General features: G+C 41.8%; 1 protein-coding gene across 1 annotated transcript in view; it reads left to right on the top strand.

Annotated features, from left to right (window-relative positions):
* ADAMTS12 (ADAM metallopeptidase with thrombospondin type 1 motif 12) overlaps nucleotides 1-16,517 on the top strand; it is a 178,410-nt gene that overhangs the window by 151,247 nt on the left and 10,646 nt on the right. Inside the window, exons 19-20 of the mRNA XM_035902749.1 lie at nucleotides 6,629-6,839; nucleotides 10,530-11,678. Coding sequence (XP_035758642.1) covers nucleotides 6,629-6,839; nucleotides 10,530-11,678 — 1,360 coding nt within the window. The remainder of the gene's footprint in view (nucleotides 1-6,628; nucleotides 6,840-10,529; nucleotides 11,679-16,517) is intronic.

Below are 16,517 nucleotides of genomic sequence, written 5' to 3'. Positions count from 1 at the left end.
TGAGGCTACCCACATGCGTTGGGGTGTTTTTTATTTATAGCATGTATAAACTGTGCTATTTATTCCAAAGTTCCACATGAGCTCAATTTGTTTGTTCTAAGTGACTGCATTGTTCAGACCTGCTGTTGAAAGCGAGGCAGCAGAACTTGTCCCTTGTTGGGCAGATTGTAGAATTATGTGAACCAAGCTTTTCTGCAGGCCAGGCAGAAAAGCTTTTGTATGCTGCCAGCCTGAGTGATAGTTCTCAAGCTCATTCTGCACTGCAGAGGAAAGCACTAGTTATCCTTCCGAGGATAGCAAAATACTGACAAAATGCAGCGCAGGAAACCCATACATTTAGTTCTAGAGTCATGTTGCATGTTTATTTTTTCTCTTAGTAACAGAACAGTGACTGTAGTAGTTTGACCAAGGGTCAGTAAGTCCCTGTTCTGGCTCCCAGCAGAGCCTACATGCCTAAGGAAGAGTAAAGACAAGGCAAACATAAATTATATCTCTTTCCAATACTCTTCCAGCTTCCAAATGGTTTTAATTCAAGGCATTTCCAGAGGCTTTTATGGCTTGTCTAATCAGTAACCTTCAGCGGACCTCTCTTTCAAGTAATGGCCAGCCTTCCTCTGCATCCTTGTAAAATTTCTGTCATATACAACTTCAACTGCAAGAAGTTCCACAGGTTTAATGCCTACTGTGTGAAGCACCACTCAATTATTTTGAACCTGGCTTTCACTAGCTTCTGTTGGTGGCCCTGAGTTCTTCTGTTGGAAGAGATGGCAGTGAAGAATGAATTCTGCCGGTCACAAGTGGCATTTCCCAGGACTCAGTGTTGGGGCCAGTTCTGCTTAACATCTTTATCAACGACCTGGACGTGGGGTTTGAGTGCACACTCAGCAAGTTTGCAGATGACACTAAGCTGGGTGGAAGTGTTTATCTGTCTGAGAGTAGGAAGACTCAACAGAGGGACCTGGACAGGCTGGACCGATGGGCTGAGGCCAATTTTATGAGGTTCAACAAGACAAAGTGCCAGGTCCTGCAGTTGGGTCATAACAACCCCGTGCAATGCTACAGGCTTGGGGAAGAGTGGCTGGAAAGCTGCCTGGCGGAAAAGGACCTGGTGGTGTTGGTCGACATACAGCGGAATATGAGCCAGCAGCATGCCCAGGTGGCCAAGAAGGCCAACAGCGTCCTGGCTTGTATCAGAAATGGCATGGCCAGCAGGAGCAGGGAAGTCATCTTTCTTGACAGGAGGGGAGAGCCAGGTGGGGGTCGGTCTCTTCTCCCAAGTAACAAGCGGTAGGACAAGAGAAAATGGCCTCAAGTTGTGCCATGGCAGGTTTAGATTGGATATTAGGAAAAATTTGTTCACTGAAAGAGTTATCGGGCACTGGAATGGGCTGCCCAGGGAAGTGGTGGAGTCCCCATCCCTGGAGATATTTAAAAGACATGTAGACAAGGTGCTTAGGGACATAGTTTAGTAGTGGACAGGTACAATTGGACTCTATGATCTTAGAATTCTTTTCCAACCAAATGATTCTATGGTTCTATCCACCCTTCCCAAACCCTTCATTTTGTAGATCTGGTCTCTGTTCCAGGCTGTAGTTCCAGCATGGGATTTAGTTGGTATTTACTTTCCATGGCATATGTCGGACCTCTAATCCAGACAGATGGTTACACATCTTCAGCTGAAATGCAAGCCAGCACTTAGGGCAATTTGGTGTTTTGTTGGTTCTAAAGAAAATCTGAACGTTGGAGGAATGTGTGACTGTCCCACATGGCATGATACAGGATAACTGAATGCTCATATGAAGCTGCTGAAGACCAAGTGTTCTGCAGAGAGGTGGCTAAATTCTGTGCTAGAGTTGAGGACAGTGCTGTTAAACACAGCACTGCAGGGGACCTTTGGTTAATGCTGCAGCCACAGGACTGACACTGTGATATGATCTCATGCTTCCCAACAGTGAACCAGCTTCTTTATAAGAACATCCTGTCTAAAACAAGAAGGATGTTATATTGCTTAACCCTCTCTCCTATGATCTGCTAAATCCCACTGATGGAAAACATGCTACCATGAAACTAGCTACTAGACCACTAAATCAGAATTAGATTATTTATCGAATGGTAGCTACAGGCAAAGTCTAACATTACCATAATGTTTGTGACTCTCACAAACCAGGTCTTATCACATTACTTCATTTCAGAAAGTTAATTATAAACTGTTTAAATGACAGGCTTCTGAGAAGTCCAAGCCTTAACATTTTTGTTTGTTAGCTGATTTGGTCTACATTCATTTTCCGCACACTTTCTACTAAAAGAATCTGGAGCAAAACAAATAAAATATTTAGAATGTTGCAATACATGCATGCCACATGTTGACTCGGAACAAAATAAAGATGGCTGAACAGTTGAGAGTTAAAATGTCATATAGCCGCTTGTGTAAAACTTGAGAGATACTGCTGAGCAGGAGTGCAATGAGACTGCAGGATAAGTGCATGCTTTTTTCCACATTATGCTATGGAATATGGTTTCCAGTTATGTGTTTCTTTGGTAGGCAGGTATTTAGCTCCATAGGTGTTAATGATAAAAATCAATACATACTACTTGAAGAAAAAGAGTGAGATTTTACTGCTTATGGTGGTGTGAATAAAAGTTTTGCTCTCTCCTCTAAAGAAAATTGCCTGGAGCCTTTTTAACCTGGCTGCCCATCTGAACAGAGTAACCATAAATAGATTATTTTACAAGTACTTCGGATCTCCTGCTTTTTATCTGCTGTTACTGTATTGTCCTGCTTCCAGACTGCTTAGTAGACTCCAACAGCATAAGAAGAATAGTAGGTCTTGTTTCTCTTGTAAGACACAGAGTAAAAATCAGTGTCCTGTTGGTATCTGCTGTGCCTGGTGCTAAACAAATACACAGTGAAAGAAGACAGTCTTTCTTTAGGTGCGACACAGTGTGGTGGGAGGGAGGGAACATTCAGCCCCATAGGCATGATTATAGCAAACTTTGGTGCCAAAATCCTGTGCATCTGCTTTGTCAACCGGACCCATGCCTAATTCAGCACAACATTATCTAGGTGTAGATGAGGATTGTATAATGAACAAGGCTGTTAGGGCCCGCCTTAATTGTTACAGACCTTGGAAACAGCATGGGAGGAAAAGAGAGAAGTCTTATTTAAGGCAGCTGAATGCCACCTGAGAGAATCAGATTTTCTCCCTACCTCTGTCCCAGGCTGGATTGCAGAAGAGCTGAGCACTCACAACTGCAGCTGAAGACTAACTGAAGTTATGTTTTCACCATAACAGACTGTTCTCTAGTTTGACAGCCTTGGGAAAGTTAATGCTTGCACAAATTAATTACCCGAATCATGCATTTTGCTTGCTGGTTTGTATGCTACCACAATCTTACCATGCCGTGCCTGCCTGTGGAGGTAAGACAGTCCTGTCACTTTGCAGGGACCAGGTGATACATTAATATTTAAGAACCACTCAGTTGCTGAAATGGTAAATGCCATCAGAAACCAGAGGTAGGAACAAGTATTAGATGGCAACTCCTATCAGGCTTCAGTTTGCACCAACTTGTCCCAGTCTCTCACCACTATCAGCACAGCTACATCCTCGTTTTCTTCCCCATATTCTTTTCTTTGCCAAGTATCTCTCTGTATGTGTGATCTTAAGAAAGCCTTGTTTATAACCTGCCCAAAGCTAAATCTGTCTGGCAGTGCCCTCCACTCTTTAGCTTGCAGCTTGGAGGTTCAACAACTTGATCACTTCAACTTAGAAGTTGCATGTTTGGACCTCAGATTGGTGTGTTAATTCTGGATGTGTGCTCAGCAGTCACCTCCAGTTTTGTTATGCCTCTGCAGTGTGAGGAGACAGCAGAAGCTCCAAGATAAATAGAGTTTGGCAAAGCACTCACTCGGGTGCTGCTCCCTTCTGTGTGGTCCAGGACCTGCTCTGGGGCGTTCTGTACCAGAACAGACAAATGGATGGTAGATGTTCTGCCATCTTTGCTTTGCCTTTCTTCCCCTTCTGCTGGGATGCCGCAGTTCAGGAGCCCTCAGTGGGGACCATGAAGAGACAGGAATGTGCTTCTGTGTTAAGTTTCTCACGCTTGAGTTTTTAAGGCACATGCATGTACCCTAGAATGGAAACGGGCAAATGCACCATCAAAAACTCCAGTTACTGGTGAGAATAAATTTTCAGTCAGAGGAATTGTTTTGAAGTGCGTGTGGTAAACATGGTGCCAGGCAATTAAGTAGTTGGCTCACCAGTACCATGTGTTACCTGCACTAAACAAGGAAGAACTCTACAGAAGAAGTTACACGACTAAATGTAATTTAAGATTGACTATGAAGGTGCAATAGGATAAAATCTTAATGCTGGGATTTCCTAAGTTTCCTAAGCACCTTACTTTCTTCCATGGCTTTTAAAAAACGTTTTGTGTGCAATAGTTAGTCACACACCATTACTGCTGATCAAGATAGGTTCTGTAGTAAGCTCTGATAATTTATTGCTAGGAGTTCAGTATTTAGACCTGCAAACTGCTAAACCCTCATTCAGAGTCATTTGAAAACAGTGAGGGCGGGGGTGTCAGCTTAGCATGTCTGTAGTTTGAAATATGTGATCTGGTTTCATTAAAATTAATACAGCAATTCACATACTCCAAGCTGCATTTGTGGTGAAGTGTCAGCAATTTACAAGATACTAGAGATGATAAAATTGGAAAGAAGATGCAAGAGATGAAAACAACCCTGAAATGGCTTGATTCAGGTGGCCATGATATATTTTGCTCTTTTTTATTGCTGTGTTCTGCTGATGTGCGCTCGGTTTTTCTTTTAACCATTTGTTAGTTTTCCTTTGTTGTTTGCAGAAGCCTGGAAGAGCAAGAAACAATCCAATGGAAGGCAGGAGAAGGAGAAAAATTATTTGTTCTTTCATTACAGCAATGCCCAGAGGCCTTGCACAGCGTTGTGGTGGCAATGGGCTGCATTCTAGAGCATGTAGCAAGACAGTCTGTGCCCCAAAGGGCTTCTAGGGTAATCTAGAAAGAAATGCCTTATGTATACATGACTAAAGAGAAGGAAGGTAGGTGTAGGTATCCCACTGAAGACAAGGTGGTTGCACAAATGAGCTGTGTGCATAGATAGCTTGATGGCTCTGAGTCTGTTTGGTTCTTTTTTTTCCCCCTCCAATGATTAGGCATAGATATCAGTGCCTTCCACATCAGTGACAGCTCATTTGCAACTGAAGAATAAATTAATCAGGAAACACAGAAGGAGCATGGCAACTACAGAGGAAAGGGGAGAGGGACTGTCAGGAAATTTAAGAAGCCAGAAATGCAGTAAGATGGGAGACAAACCGAGGAGCAAAAACGAGTATAAAACTAGACATTGAACTTCCGTGTATCTACCAGAATGGGATTGTTTTGCTCTAACCAATTTTTTCTGTCTTTCTGTCTAGAAAGGTGTTTTCTAAATATATCATGGTTTTGTTTTCAGTGTAAGGCTTTGTCATGACCTGCTTCAAAACTTGAGAACAAGTAATATTGTCTAGGAACTTTTGCGGCTTAAGAGTTCACATATGGGCCAGATTTTTTATACAGCAGCTTGGAGCTATGTTCTTGCCTAGGGCAAGAACTGGAAGGAAAAAGAGTTGGGGGGGGGGTGTTTTAAGTATAAAGGTAAATCTTTGGGCAAATGTCACAGTTGATGCCAGTGCTTCTCAAATAGAGAAACCCAGAAGTTTTCTTATCATGGACGGCAGATATACAGATACTTGATCCATTCTGGGTCAGCATGAAAAGAAATAGGTAGATGAAGCTGGAGAAAGGCTAAGGTAAACCAAATACAAAGGGGACCACTCCTGTCAGGAAGGTGTTTTGCATTGGAAAATACTGCACTAGACAAAACATTTATCTTTCATTGGGTGGAACGTTGCTTAGCATGCTACAGAAGACCATTTTTAGTCAGGAGAGAGACACAGAAGGGGCTCATTTTTACTTCATGAAGGAACAAAGTACAGAAAATTCTGGCCCAGTGCAGATCCAGAGACTGCGCCCAGAGGTGCAGCACTGCAGGGCACTGATCCCACGTGCGTGCATGCAGCATAACTCTGCCCAGCCTGGTTTTTGGGGTTGGGTGGCTTGCTGCTTCCCCTTCTGGAGGTAAAGCAGGGCCAGTTTGAGCACTTGTTTGGTACTGGCTGCTCAGACCTTCGAGGGGACCTCCTTCACCTCTGTCCTGTCATTACAGACTCTCCTGTGATTCTCATTTCTTAACTCCTTCTGTACTGAGGTAGCAATAAGCAAATAAATAATAAGAGAGTAAATAGATTACTAAACTTGCTATCAATTCCTCAAATTTGGATTTGAAAGACCATTTACTTAGTGGATTCTTATGCACTGTAGAAACTTAATACTCTGTGTCTGCTGCTGTCTGGGAATCGTCATCTTTCAGTGACTGCCTGGTACTGGAGCACAGGGCAGACGGGAAGGCTTGAGTGATCTGGACTTAATATGAAAAGCATATATCTGAACCCACAATTTAAATTACTGGTTCTTTTTCTTGTCGTCTCTGATCTTTTCCTTAATGTGCTTGTGGTGGATTGTTTTCTGATGGTTCTTACCCCCTGGTTTTCAGATGGTGGGCAGGAGAATGGCAGAAATGTTCGACCACGTGTGGCCCAACAGGCCAGAAGAAGCGAACTGTTCTTTGCATCCAGACGGTGGGATCTGATGAGCAGGCGCTGGCTGCCACAGAATGCCAGCACCTGCTTAAACCAAAGACCCATCTGTCATGCAACAGAGATGTCTTGTGCCCATCTGACTGGACAGTGAGCAACTGGACTGAGGTAAATCAATGTCAACTGTAATAGTGAACATTTTTTTCAGACTGACCCATTATAGTCAGCAGAGAGGACCAATGACCTGCTTTTTTGCCTTATTTTTTTAAATTTTTGTTAACATGTCTCCACAAATCCTCTGTGCAGTAGAAAAAAAGCTGCCCTGCTTCCTAAAGTTCTCAGCAAGTGTTAACTGTTTTGAGGGGTTTGGCTTGCTGAGCTTTTGGGGCTGTAGAACAGAGCATGTTTATGTGCTAAAAATTTGTGTAATGCTGATTACTGCTGTTGACCAGATAGGGGGAGGGTCTGTGTCATGCCTGTAGGCCTACAAAGAAGCATTTTTACATTCTTTACATTCATATTGCTTACGTTCATAACGCCACTGTTTTTGCCACAGCATGCAAGCTTTTTGCTTCTTATTGATTTGAAGCCCTAACAAGCACTAGAATACCTGTGTATCCTTCAAGAGTTAATAAGTATTGTGCAGTTATTTCACTGGCAGCTGATGAACTGCAGAATGTGAGGTCATCAAAATGATGACTGCAGCATACAAAATTTGTTTAAATATACTGCAACATATTCTGCAATGTTTGTTAGTATTAGTAGGGAGCACTGCTTTGATGTACTTTGTCATAGGCTTTAATCTGTGGAAGGACCTCATGCTTCTTAGCTTTCTTTAGGTTAGGATGCTGGTATCTATAGGTGTTTCACAATTTCACTTTCCACTGAAGACAAGGAGAGTTCAGGGGCCCCAACCTGTGGAGCAGTCTGTTTCTCCATTAAAACTAGAAATAGACGAAGATATTTCTTCTGGAGTGGGGAAAAGTAGGTTTTGAGTCATGTGAAATTTTAAAATTGTTTTATGCTGATTCTGTTGTAGTACAACTTGCTCATGGTTCACCTCACAAATAGGCAGTTTAGTTATCAGTGTAGCTGACAATCATGACAACAAATGCACAACAAATATTTTCCGTTTCAGGTGTCAATAAAAATTAAGTTTACTAAGTTTTTTAAAACTTCCAACAGAAAAGTGCCAGATTCTGCACCTGGGACAGAGTAACACCAAGCACAAGTATAAACTGGGACAGGAGCGGCTGGATAGCAGCCCTACAGAAAGAGATCTGGGGATGCTGGTTGGCAGCAGGCTCAATGTGAGCCAGCAGCGTGCCCTGGCAGCCCAGAGGGCAAACCCCATCCCGGGGGGCATCAAACACAGCATGAGCAGCCTGTGCAGGTCTGGGCCCCACAAGTTAAGAAGGATGTGAAGGCCCTTGAATGCCTCCAGAGGAGGGCAGCACAGCTGGTGACAGGGTGGGAAGGCAGGTCCTGTGAGGAGCGGCTGAGGACTTTGGGCTCGTCCAGTTTGGAGAGAAGGAGGCTGAGGGGCGACCTCATTGCTCTCTACAGCTCCCTGAGGAGGGGACGTGGGGAGGGAGGTGCTTAGCTCTGCTCCATGGGATCCAGGGACAGGACGTGGGGGAATGGTTCAAAGCTGTGCCAGGGGAGGTTTAGACTGGACAAGAGGAAGCATTTCTTTACCGAGAGGGTGGCCAAACCCTGGAACAGGCTTCCTGGAGAGGTGGTCGATGCCCCAAGCCTGTCAGTGTTTAAGGGGCACTTGGACAGCGCCCTTAACAACCTGCTTTAGCTTTTGGTGAGCCCTGGAGTGGTCAGGCTGTTGGACTAGATGATCGCTGTAGGTCCCTTCCAACTGAAAATATTCTATTTCCTTTGTGAAAACTCCTCTTCCTTCATTCTCCTAATTCTCTCTTTTTTTTTTTTACCAAATTCACTATTGTGTTTGAGAGCAGGTTCAAATAATGAACTAATAGAATTTTGTGACAGTATTAATTCTGTTCATGCTGCTCACAAATCATCACCACTGAATGTTGATTGTTTTGTGAATTGAGCAGCCACCATGTTTTCACTGCCGGTGAAAAAATGGACTGGAATTACGTGGCTAGTAGTACAATTACGTAGAAATAGCATGCTGCTACAGAATACAGCCAGTGCTTGTGTGTTGTTGGATTATATTTGCAAGTTACTGACAAAAATAAATTTCTACACCTGTAGAAATTGGGGAGGGTGAGTAGGACAGACTATTTCTCCTGCACAAATGACAGGATTGTCAGGAGACTTATAATTGCAGAATGTTCTTTACTGGTGAATGTAAGGGAGAGATTTTACCCAGGCAAAACTTCCTTTTGCTGTGAACTTACCTGGCTGTTAGAAAATCATTCTGTATCTTACGAACTGAATGTACTTAATTAGGCAGATAATGAGGATAGAGTGTTGTAGCCATTCTGAAATCTCTTTTTGGTACATGGCTGTGTAATCTAAAGCAGAGATTTTCAAAGCTAATTCTGGGAGACAGCCGTTAGCCCAAAAAGTTAATGAGGTTAGACATTCCTTTTAACTCACACAAATGCTAATCTAAATCATCCAAATGGTACAGTCTGACAAAGTAAGCGTGTTGTATTTCTGTGTAAGCAACAGCATAGTGTTACTAGTTGCTGTCTTCCTTGATAAGCAAAATGCTTTGTCCAGGGGTGAAATTGCAGCTGATGTAAACTTGTCTAGCTCTGAGTACTTTAAATGTGCTATACAGCTGGAAGTGCAAGGAGGACAGACAGAACAGCTAATGAACTTGCCTACTCTGAGGTTACTCTGCTTTCCTCCCTGCTCCTGTTGCTGCATAGCTGATGGTACTTTACAGCTGTTAACAACAGAGTGAGCCCCAGTAACACAAGGTCACTGGTGTTTCTACTGCCCCATGACCTAGACTAACTCTAGAAGGGGTTAGATATTCCAGGGGTTTTAAAGTGCTGGCAACAGGAGGGTTCATCACTTCATGTTGAGCACCTGGTTTAAGCCAGCTGAATTAGGTCAGGCTCCCTTGCAACTTGGGAAGACTTCCAGTAGGTTGTACATAACATCTCCATTCATACCCAACCAGTCATCCAGCCTTACTGTCTCAAACCAGAGAAGTATCTTGAAATTTCAGAAAGCCCTCAGTCGAGGGACAGCCGCTGAAGGCACGGCTGTGTGCCTGTGGGGCTGAGGATGAAAAACATCACAGAAAAACTGGGTCTCAGCTTGCAGCACCCTTTATACACAAGAGTGCTTCCATTTAAATAGATGCCAGATAGGTTAATTACTTGCAGTAGTCTGTAATTTAGGAGAGACATGCTAGCAGCCCTGACAGCATGTGGTGGTTGCACTAAGACTGAATGAAAAATCCATTTCATAATGTCAACAAGAATCTGTGAGCTGCATGGATGATCACAGCAGGTTTGTGGCACTGTGAGTAGCCAGCACAGAGCCAGGCAGATACGTTTGTGATGACAGGTTTTTAGTCTGTTTTTTATAACCCTGGTGGAAAAGGTATTGGCTAAACAACTTTGGTTATTCACTGAAGAAATCAAATTCTAGCATATTACTTTCATATTTTTGTCTTTATTGTGGAGTCTTTTTTTCACTGCTGTTTCCCCAAGGTGACATTTACTGTTCTAAAAACTGAGAATGAGCTCCACAATAGCAGAACATCACTAGAATGAAGGGCTTGTTCCTCATGAAAAGCTTTGTTATTATTTATAATGATGCTTCTTTATTATAAACAGATGTCATTTGATACTTATATTTATTGATATGTGCAGCAGAACAAAGAGGGGAGATACATTAATTCTGTTTCTTTTGCAGTGCACAGTTACTTGTGGTGGTGGAGTAAGGACTCGTAATGTAACTTGTGCCAAAAACAATGATGAGCCATGTGATACTTCCAAGAGACCTAACTCTAAGGCCCTGTGTGGTCTCCAGCAATGTCCTTCTCCCGGAAGATTTCTGATACCCCCACTGGCACCCAGAAGAGGAAAGATCATAATCAGAAAAACAAGTACTAATCCCAAATGGAGTCCTCCTCGCAGAACACCCATACCAAGCCCGAGGTCCCCTACAACAACAAAAATACCCAAGCCTGAAAGCGTAACTCCCTGTTTGCCTACATCGTCTGCTTTGGGTAATGTCTCAGAAGAAGAAGGGGCAGCCAACAAAACGTTACAAAATAATTTTGCTGGACTAAGTGATGCTTACAATTACCCAGTTGTTTCTACTGAAAATAGTTCACACCAAAATACTACTTCATGGCCTTTTCATAATAGCTTAAGTACTGAAATTGTAAGGCATGCTGAAAATATTTCTGAAAGGGAGACAGTTTCTACTGTAGAAAGTGAGGTGCAAAGAAGTGAGGACACTCCCGTCTCCTCTTTTACCAGTAGTCCAGAAATAACTTCCAGCTATGATTACTTAACTGATGACTCTGATGACATTGATGGGTCAGTTGGAGGTGGTGAGAAACCAGTTGATCTCCTTTACAACACAGAACTCAATCCTGACATCAGAACCAGGAGCACAACCATAGACACCAGCTCTCCTGTCCTTCAAAATGAGAGCATGACTTCTCAGCCCACCCCTGCATCTCATCACCAAGAACCTTCTACACTCCTTCCTGTTAGCAGAGCAGCACAAGGACTAGCATTTCCAACAACAGCAAACTATATCAGTCTGCAAGTCGATGTGCCTGTTGTAGAAGTAACTACCCAAGAAGCATCTGTTACAATAATGCCCACAGTGTTTAGTCATGTACTGAGAGACCAGACTGACAACAGAAGAGAAATGAAGCTACATGACACCCTAACCTCCAGCACACAGTCATCAGCTCACGAGCATGTTCTCAGGAACCAAAGTGCAGCATCTGAGCAGGCTTTGACAAATGTCACACCAAACAACCACCTAATAACATCCAACAGTTTGCCTGGTGATGCCTACTGGATAGTAGGCAACTGGAGTGAGGTAAGTTATTTTTAACTCATAAGAAGTGGAGAGTGTGAACAGCCATCTGAACCACGGCAGAGGAAATAAAGTTTGTCACAGTTATCTGAAATGAGTATTACACATTTGGATTACATACATGTCACAAAAAACGTGGTAACTCGGTGTATCTAATGCTAGATTGCTTACACAGAATGTGCCTGTATTTATGGATTCTGCAAAACTGTGCATAACTGTTCCAGGGACACAGCATTCAGGTTTGCCTGTAACCAGAAATATCTCAAAAGAGTTTTGTTTTAGGGCACAGCAAAAAAAAAAAAGCTATTAGATGAATCCTAGAGACACCAAATGAATATGCTTGCATTTCCAAATAAATACATAATGCAAGTTAGCTGTAGGTGTGCTATTGTGTTCTAACCTTCACTTACATATCACTTGTCTCTAAATTATGTGTGTTTTCCAACTTAGTGTGTGACCAGGGTCATATAGGTAATCTAGCTTTACTCCTATATAAAGCACATTAGTAACACGGATAATTAAAGGTATTTTTAGTTGGCCATTAACATAACAGGTTTTTGTGGTGCATTTCTATCTCATCCCACCATTAGGGTTTGTGTCTACCATTAAGCAAATACCTCCAAACTCAGAGCAGCATTCTGCCTGGTAAAACCAGTTTGAACCTAGAAGGAAAAGATAAGAATATTAGTCCAAAGTTAAACTGGTATATCCAGGGTTTATAATTTGTCCAGCACGTGTCCATGGGGATACATTGTAGCATGGAGTTCTGCACCTTTTGGTGATTAGTTTAGGTGATCGTATATTGGAACTGGGTGGTAGCAGTGGTAAAGTAAAAGCATTTTGTCTGGTTGGCATAGAAGTTAGAATCGTCAGGCCAATGATTGTGGTTGTACAGTGTCTTTGGATACAGCAGCTGATAATTAACAGTGTTACACTGTGTCTTGTTTGAACATAGAAATGAACAGTTATTTTATCTGCATTAATGGCTGTGCCAAAATGAACTTTTTAATTTCTGACGGTAATGAAACTCAGTCAAAACAAGTGTTAACATCCTGTCATACTCACTTTTGAAAGTGCTGTCTTTCTATCTGAGTAAATGAAACAAGTACAGGGAGTTTGAAAACTCTTTTGAGGTGTAAAGCATCTGGAAGATACTTGTTCTGAAAGGTGATAACTTATTCCAGTTTCCCCTGATCCCTGGTCATTACTTAATGGTTATATTGCTTGGGTAACTTCTTCTGTGGAGGAGTAATATAGACTGCAGAGGTTTATATGGCCTCAGAAAAGTGCTTACTATTTTTTTGCATATTGCTATTGGCTTTCCTTTACCAATACCCAGCACCAGGCTTTTTGACAGTTAGGTTTCTGTGCTGTTATATTGCTGTGTCCTGAGATAGTAATTTCTGTGGGGTCAGGGCTGGTGAGGGGGCAATCACCTAATTCCAGCAACTATAATAAGGCAATGTAGAATACACTTCTGTTTAATATCTTTCCCACTGTAAAATCCTATTTTTATGTAAGCAGAGTTCTTTTTATGCTAATAGATTTTGTATTCTTCAGACCATGATGCCTAAAGTGAGAGATTCTGGTATCTGAACAAGTTACCTCATTTTTCTGATGGCCTTTTTTAACCAAGCTAATCAGTACAGCCAAGGGTCTAGATCTGGAAACATCCTTGCGCTGACCTGCCTCCATGTCTCAGTATTGATAGAGAAGGCTATCAAAGGTCTGTTTTGCAATACCTGTTTGCTCTTGGGTCTGCCTGGAATGATGCAAATGAATGTAAATGCAGAAATGCAGGGCTAAAAAGGACAGCAAGAGACAACTTAGTGTATCCTATGACAGTGGAGACACAGCTATACCACCGAGATCCTGTTGGTGGCCTCTGCCTGGATGCAGCCAGCAGGTAAGACCTCTGCTCTGTCACCACCCATCAGCAGTTGTTCAGGACACACACTCCTGATGGCAGTCTGAAGTTTCATCTTGTGCCTTCCCATGGCCAGATGAGAATGGCTTTAGCTTCCCATGTTCAAGTGAGACAAGTAAAGCATTTCCTTCTGCGCATGCCCAGAGACCTGCATTTAGATCTGCTTGGGTGAAAGAGCCGGCAAGAGAAAGTCCAGGCAAAGGTTGTGATCCCAAGCCCAGCACATCCCAAACAGAAGTCTATCATGCAGAGATGGTGTAGTCTGTCCTAGTCATTCATTACCTGCATTAGAAATATTTTCCTTGTATATAACCAACATTTTCTGTACTGAAAATGAAGATTCTAATTTTTATATGCAGACCATGGAACATAGTTGTCTTCTTAATAACTTTTTTTAGATCTGTTTTCTAAACAAAACAGCCTGGTTCTTTTAATATTTTCCTCGTGTTTTCTAAACATCTGGTGACTTTGTTCTATGGATTTGCTCAGTTTCATCATATATTTCTTCATCTGTGATGTTCATTATGGGCCCAGCTGACACCTGGCAAATAAAACGGAATAATTAACTATCATTTTATGTAAGTTACATATAAATCTTTGTGAATGTTGGGATGAGATTTGTCTTGTTTTGTAACCATCGCACTTTGATTTTTTCAACTCGTGGTCCATTGTAAAACCCAGATCCCTTAATACAGTATTTCTAGATCAGCAGATGTTCTCAGTTTTGTTAGTGGTGTGTATATATGTGTGTGTGTGTGTATATAAGTATAAAAACTTCTCCTTAAATGTGGGATTTTGTATATGTTTTTGATTTCCAGGTTACTGTTTTCTTACAGTTTTTCAACTTGGCAAGATGTTTTTCAGTTCAGATTGTGTCCTCCAACATTCCTGCCAACTCTCCCAACTTGGCATCATCTACAAATGTTATAAGTGCATGCTGTCTTTCATCATGCAGTTTGTTAAGAAAAATACTGAAGAGAGCTTGACTCTGGACAGAGCCCTGTAGGACCGTATTTGAAATGTCTTTTCATTTTGACATTGAGTCACTGAGGACCACTTTATTACAGTTTTTCAGTTAGCTGTGCACCAATCTTGTCATTATTTCACCTCAACCATATTTCCATCATTTGCTAAAAGAATGCTTTATAAGATCATGTCAAAATGCATCACATTAGCTGGCTTTCTGTTTTCATTAAGCCAGGTATCACTGTCAGAGAAGGATCATAGAATCATAGAATGTTTTGGGTTGGAAGGGACTCCTAGAGGTCATCTAGTCCCACCCCTGGCAATGAGCAGGGACATCTTCAACTAGATCAGGTTGCTCAGAGACCTGATACTACATTGACTTAAGTGATTTGTTTTGGATAGGTACATTTGGGCTGTTTTACTGTGTTATCATCTTTGTGTTAGTATTTTCTGTTTTGATCTTGATTGTTTAATAATTTGCTTTTGTATCTTCTTGTGAAGTAAAGTTAGGTGAAGTGTTTCTTTAGTCCACAGATCTGCCTTTTTCTTCTCTAAAGATAGCTTGAAAAGATGTTCTTCTGTAATCCTTGGGGATTTTCCCAGTGTCTTATAAAAATAATTTTTAATAGTTCAAAGATTATTGAAGAACAGGTGAATGAATACTGAGGTAAGGTCAATACATTTGGTTTCACTGAATTGATGCTGTCAGTTCAAGGGTACTTAATGCATCTAACTTACTTCACTATTCTTTAGGGTTTTAGTATAAATCTTTTGCTCTTCTCATTCAAGCTATCGTTTCTTGTTAAAATTAACTTTATATGAAGCCTGGCAGATTAGCTTTTCTATTTTTTTCAAGCTTAAAGAAGAAAAGGTGGTGAAAAAAAGAATTTGTGGCATCTCTGTCCTTGGAGATAGTCTGAAACCATCTGGACGTGGTCCTGGGCAACTGGCAGTAGGTAGCCCTCCTTGAGCAGGGGGGTCAGACAGATGACATCCAGAGGCCCTTTCCAACCTCAACCATTCTGCGATTCTGTAAACAGTCATCTGATACCTTATAAAATAAAAGTTTTGTATTTCCTCCCCACACCTTAGTTCTAACGTTCACAAAACCTTTTCTTACTGTTCATTACTTTTAATTCATTTATAGGCTACAATTTCCTACTTTATTTTTGTTTTTTCTACTTACCTGTCCTCAGTAAAACTTCGTGCCTGTTTTTTGATGACATCTCTCCAAGGCATTGGTATTTCAAGATCGTTGCATCTACCTAGTTGAACCTCTTGCTACGCTCTCTATTTTTTAGCGACTGTCAATATTCTGACATTTCTTTGCTCCTTAGGGTATGTCTATACTAGCAAATAAATAGTGCCCAACAATAGTGATAGTCACTGACATTAAATGGTGTGACACGTCCCATAACGCTGTTGACGCTTACCTATCAAGGGAGAGCACTAATTAGAGTAGAGCAAAACAGTCCCAAATAACACCAGAGCCTCTGTGTAACTTTTAACTTCTTTCCTACTACTTCCCCAGGTCATTCTGGGCTGTCACTTTTCCCTTTCTAAGAGTTTTCTGGGTACCAAAGATACCACATTACCACCAGATCTGCTCATTCTGCACCTCTGTTACTGGTCATGAAAAGTCACGTGCACTTCCTCCCTCTGTAATAGACAGCTCATGTGACAAGAGGAGGTCTTGGTTCCTGAATGACAAAAGGGAAAAGAAATAAGTCTTCCTGAACTCCAGAGCAATTGGTGTCCTTTATGTAACATCAAACAATGGTCAAGAAAGCTAAAGCTTTCTCCCAGTACTATTTGCTGCATCATGCCTTCCTCTCTTGGCTCTGTACTTGCACACAACAATTTTTGAAAGAATCCTGCTGCATTTCACCTCCCTCAGACAAGAACATAAACCTTTGTAAGTATGATCTGCCCAGCATCTTCCCCAGAGC

Source organism: Egretta garzetta, unplaced genomic scaffold (assembly GCF_000687185.1).
Source record: "Egretta garzetta isolate BGI_Z169 unplaced genomic scaffold, ASM68718v1 scaffold59, whole genome shotgun sequence".
Lineage (NCBI taxonomy): Eukaryota > Metazoa > Chordata > Aves > Pelecaniformes > Ardeidae > Egretta > Egretta garzetta.
This window is presented reverse-complemented; position numbering and strand designations above follow the sequence as displayed.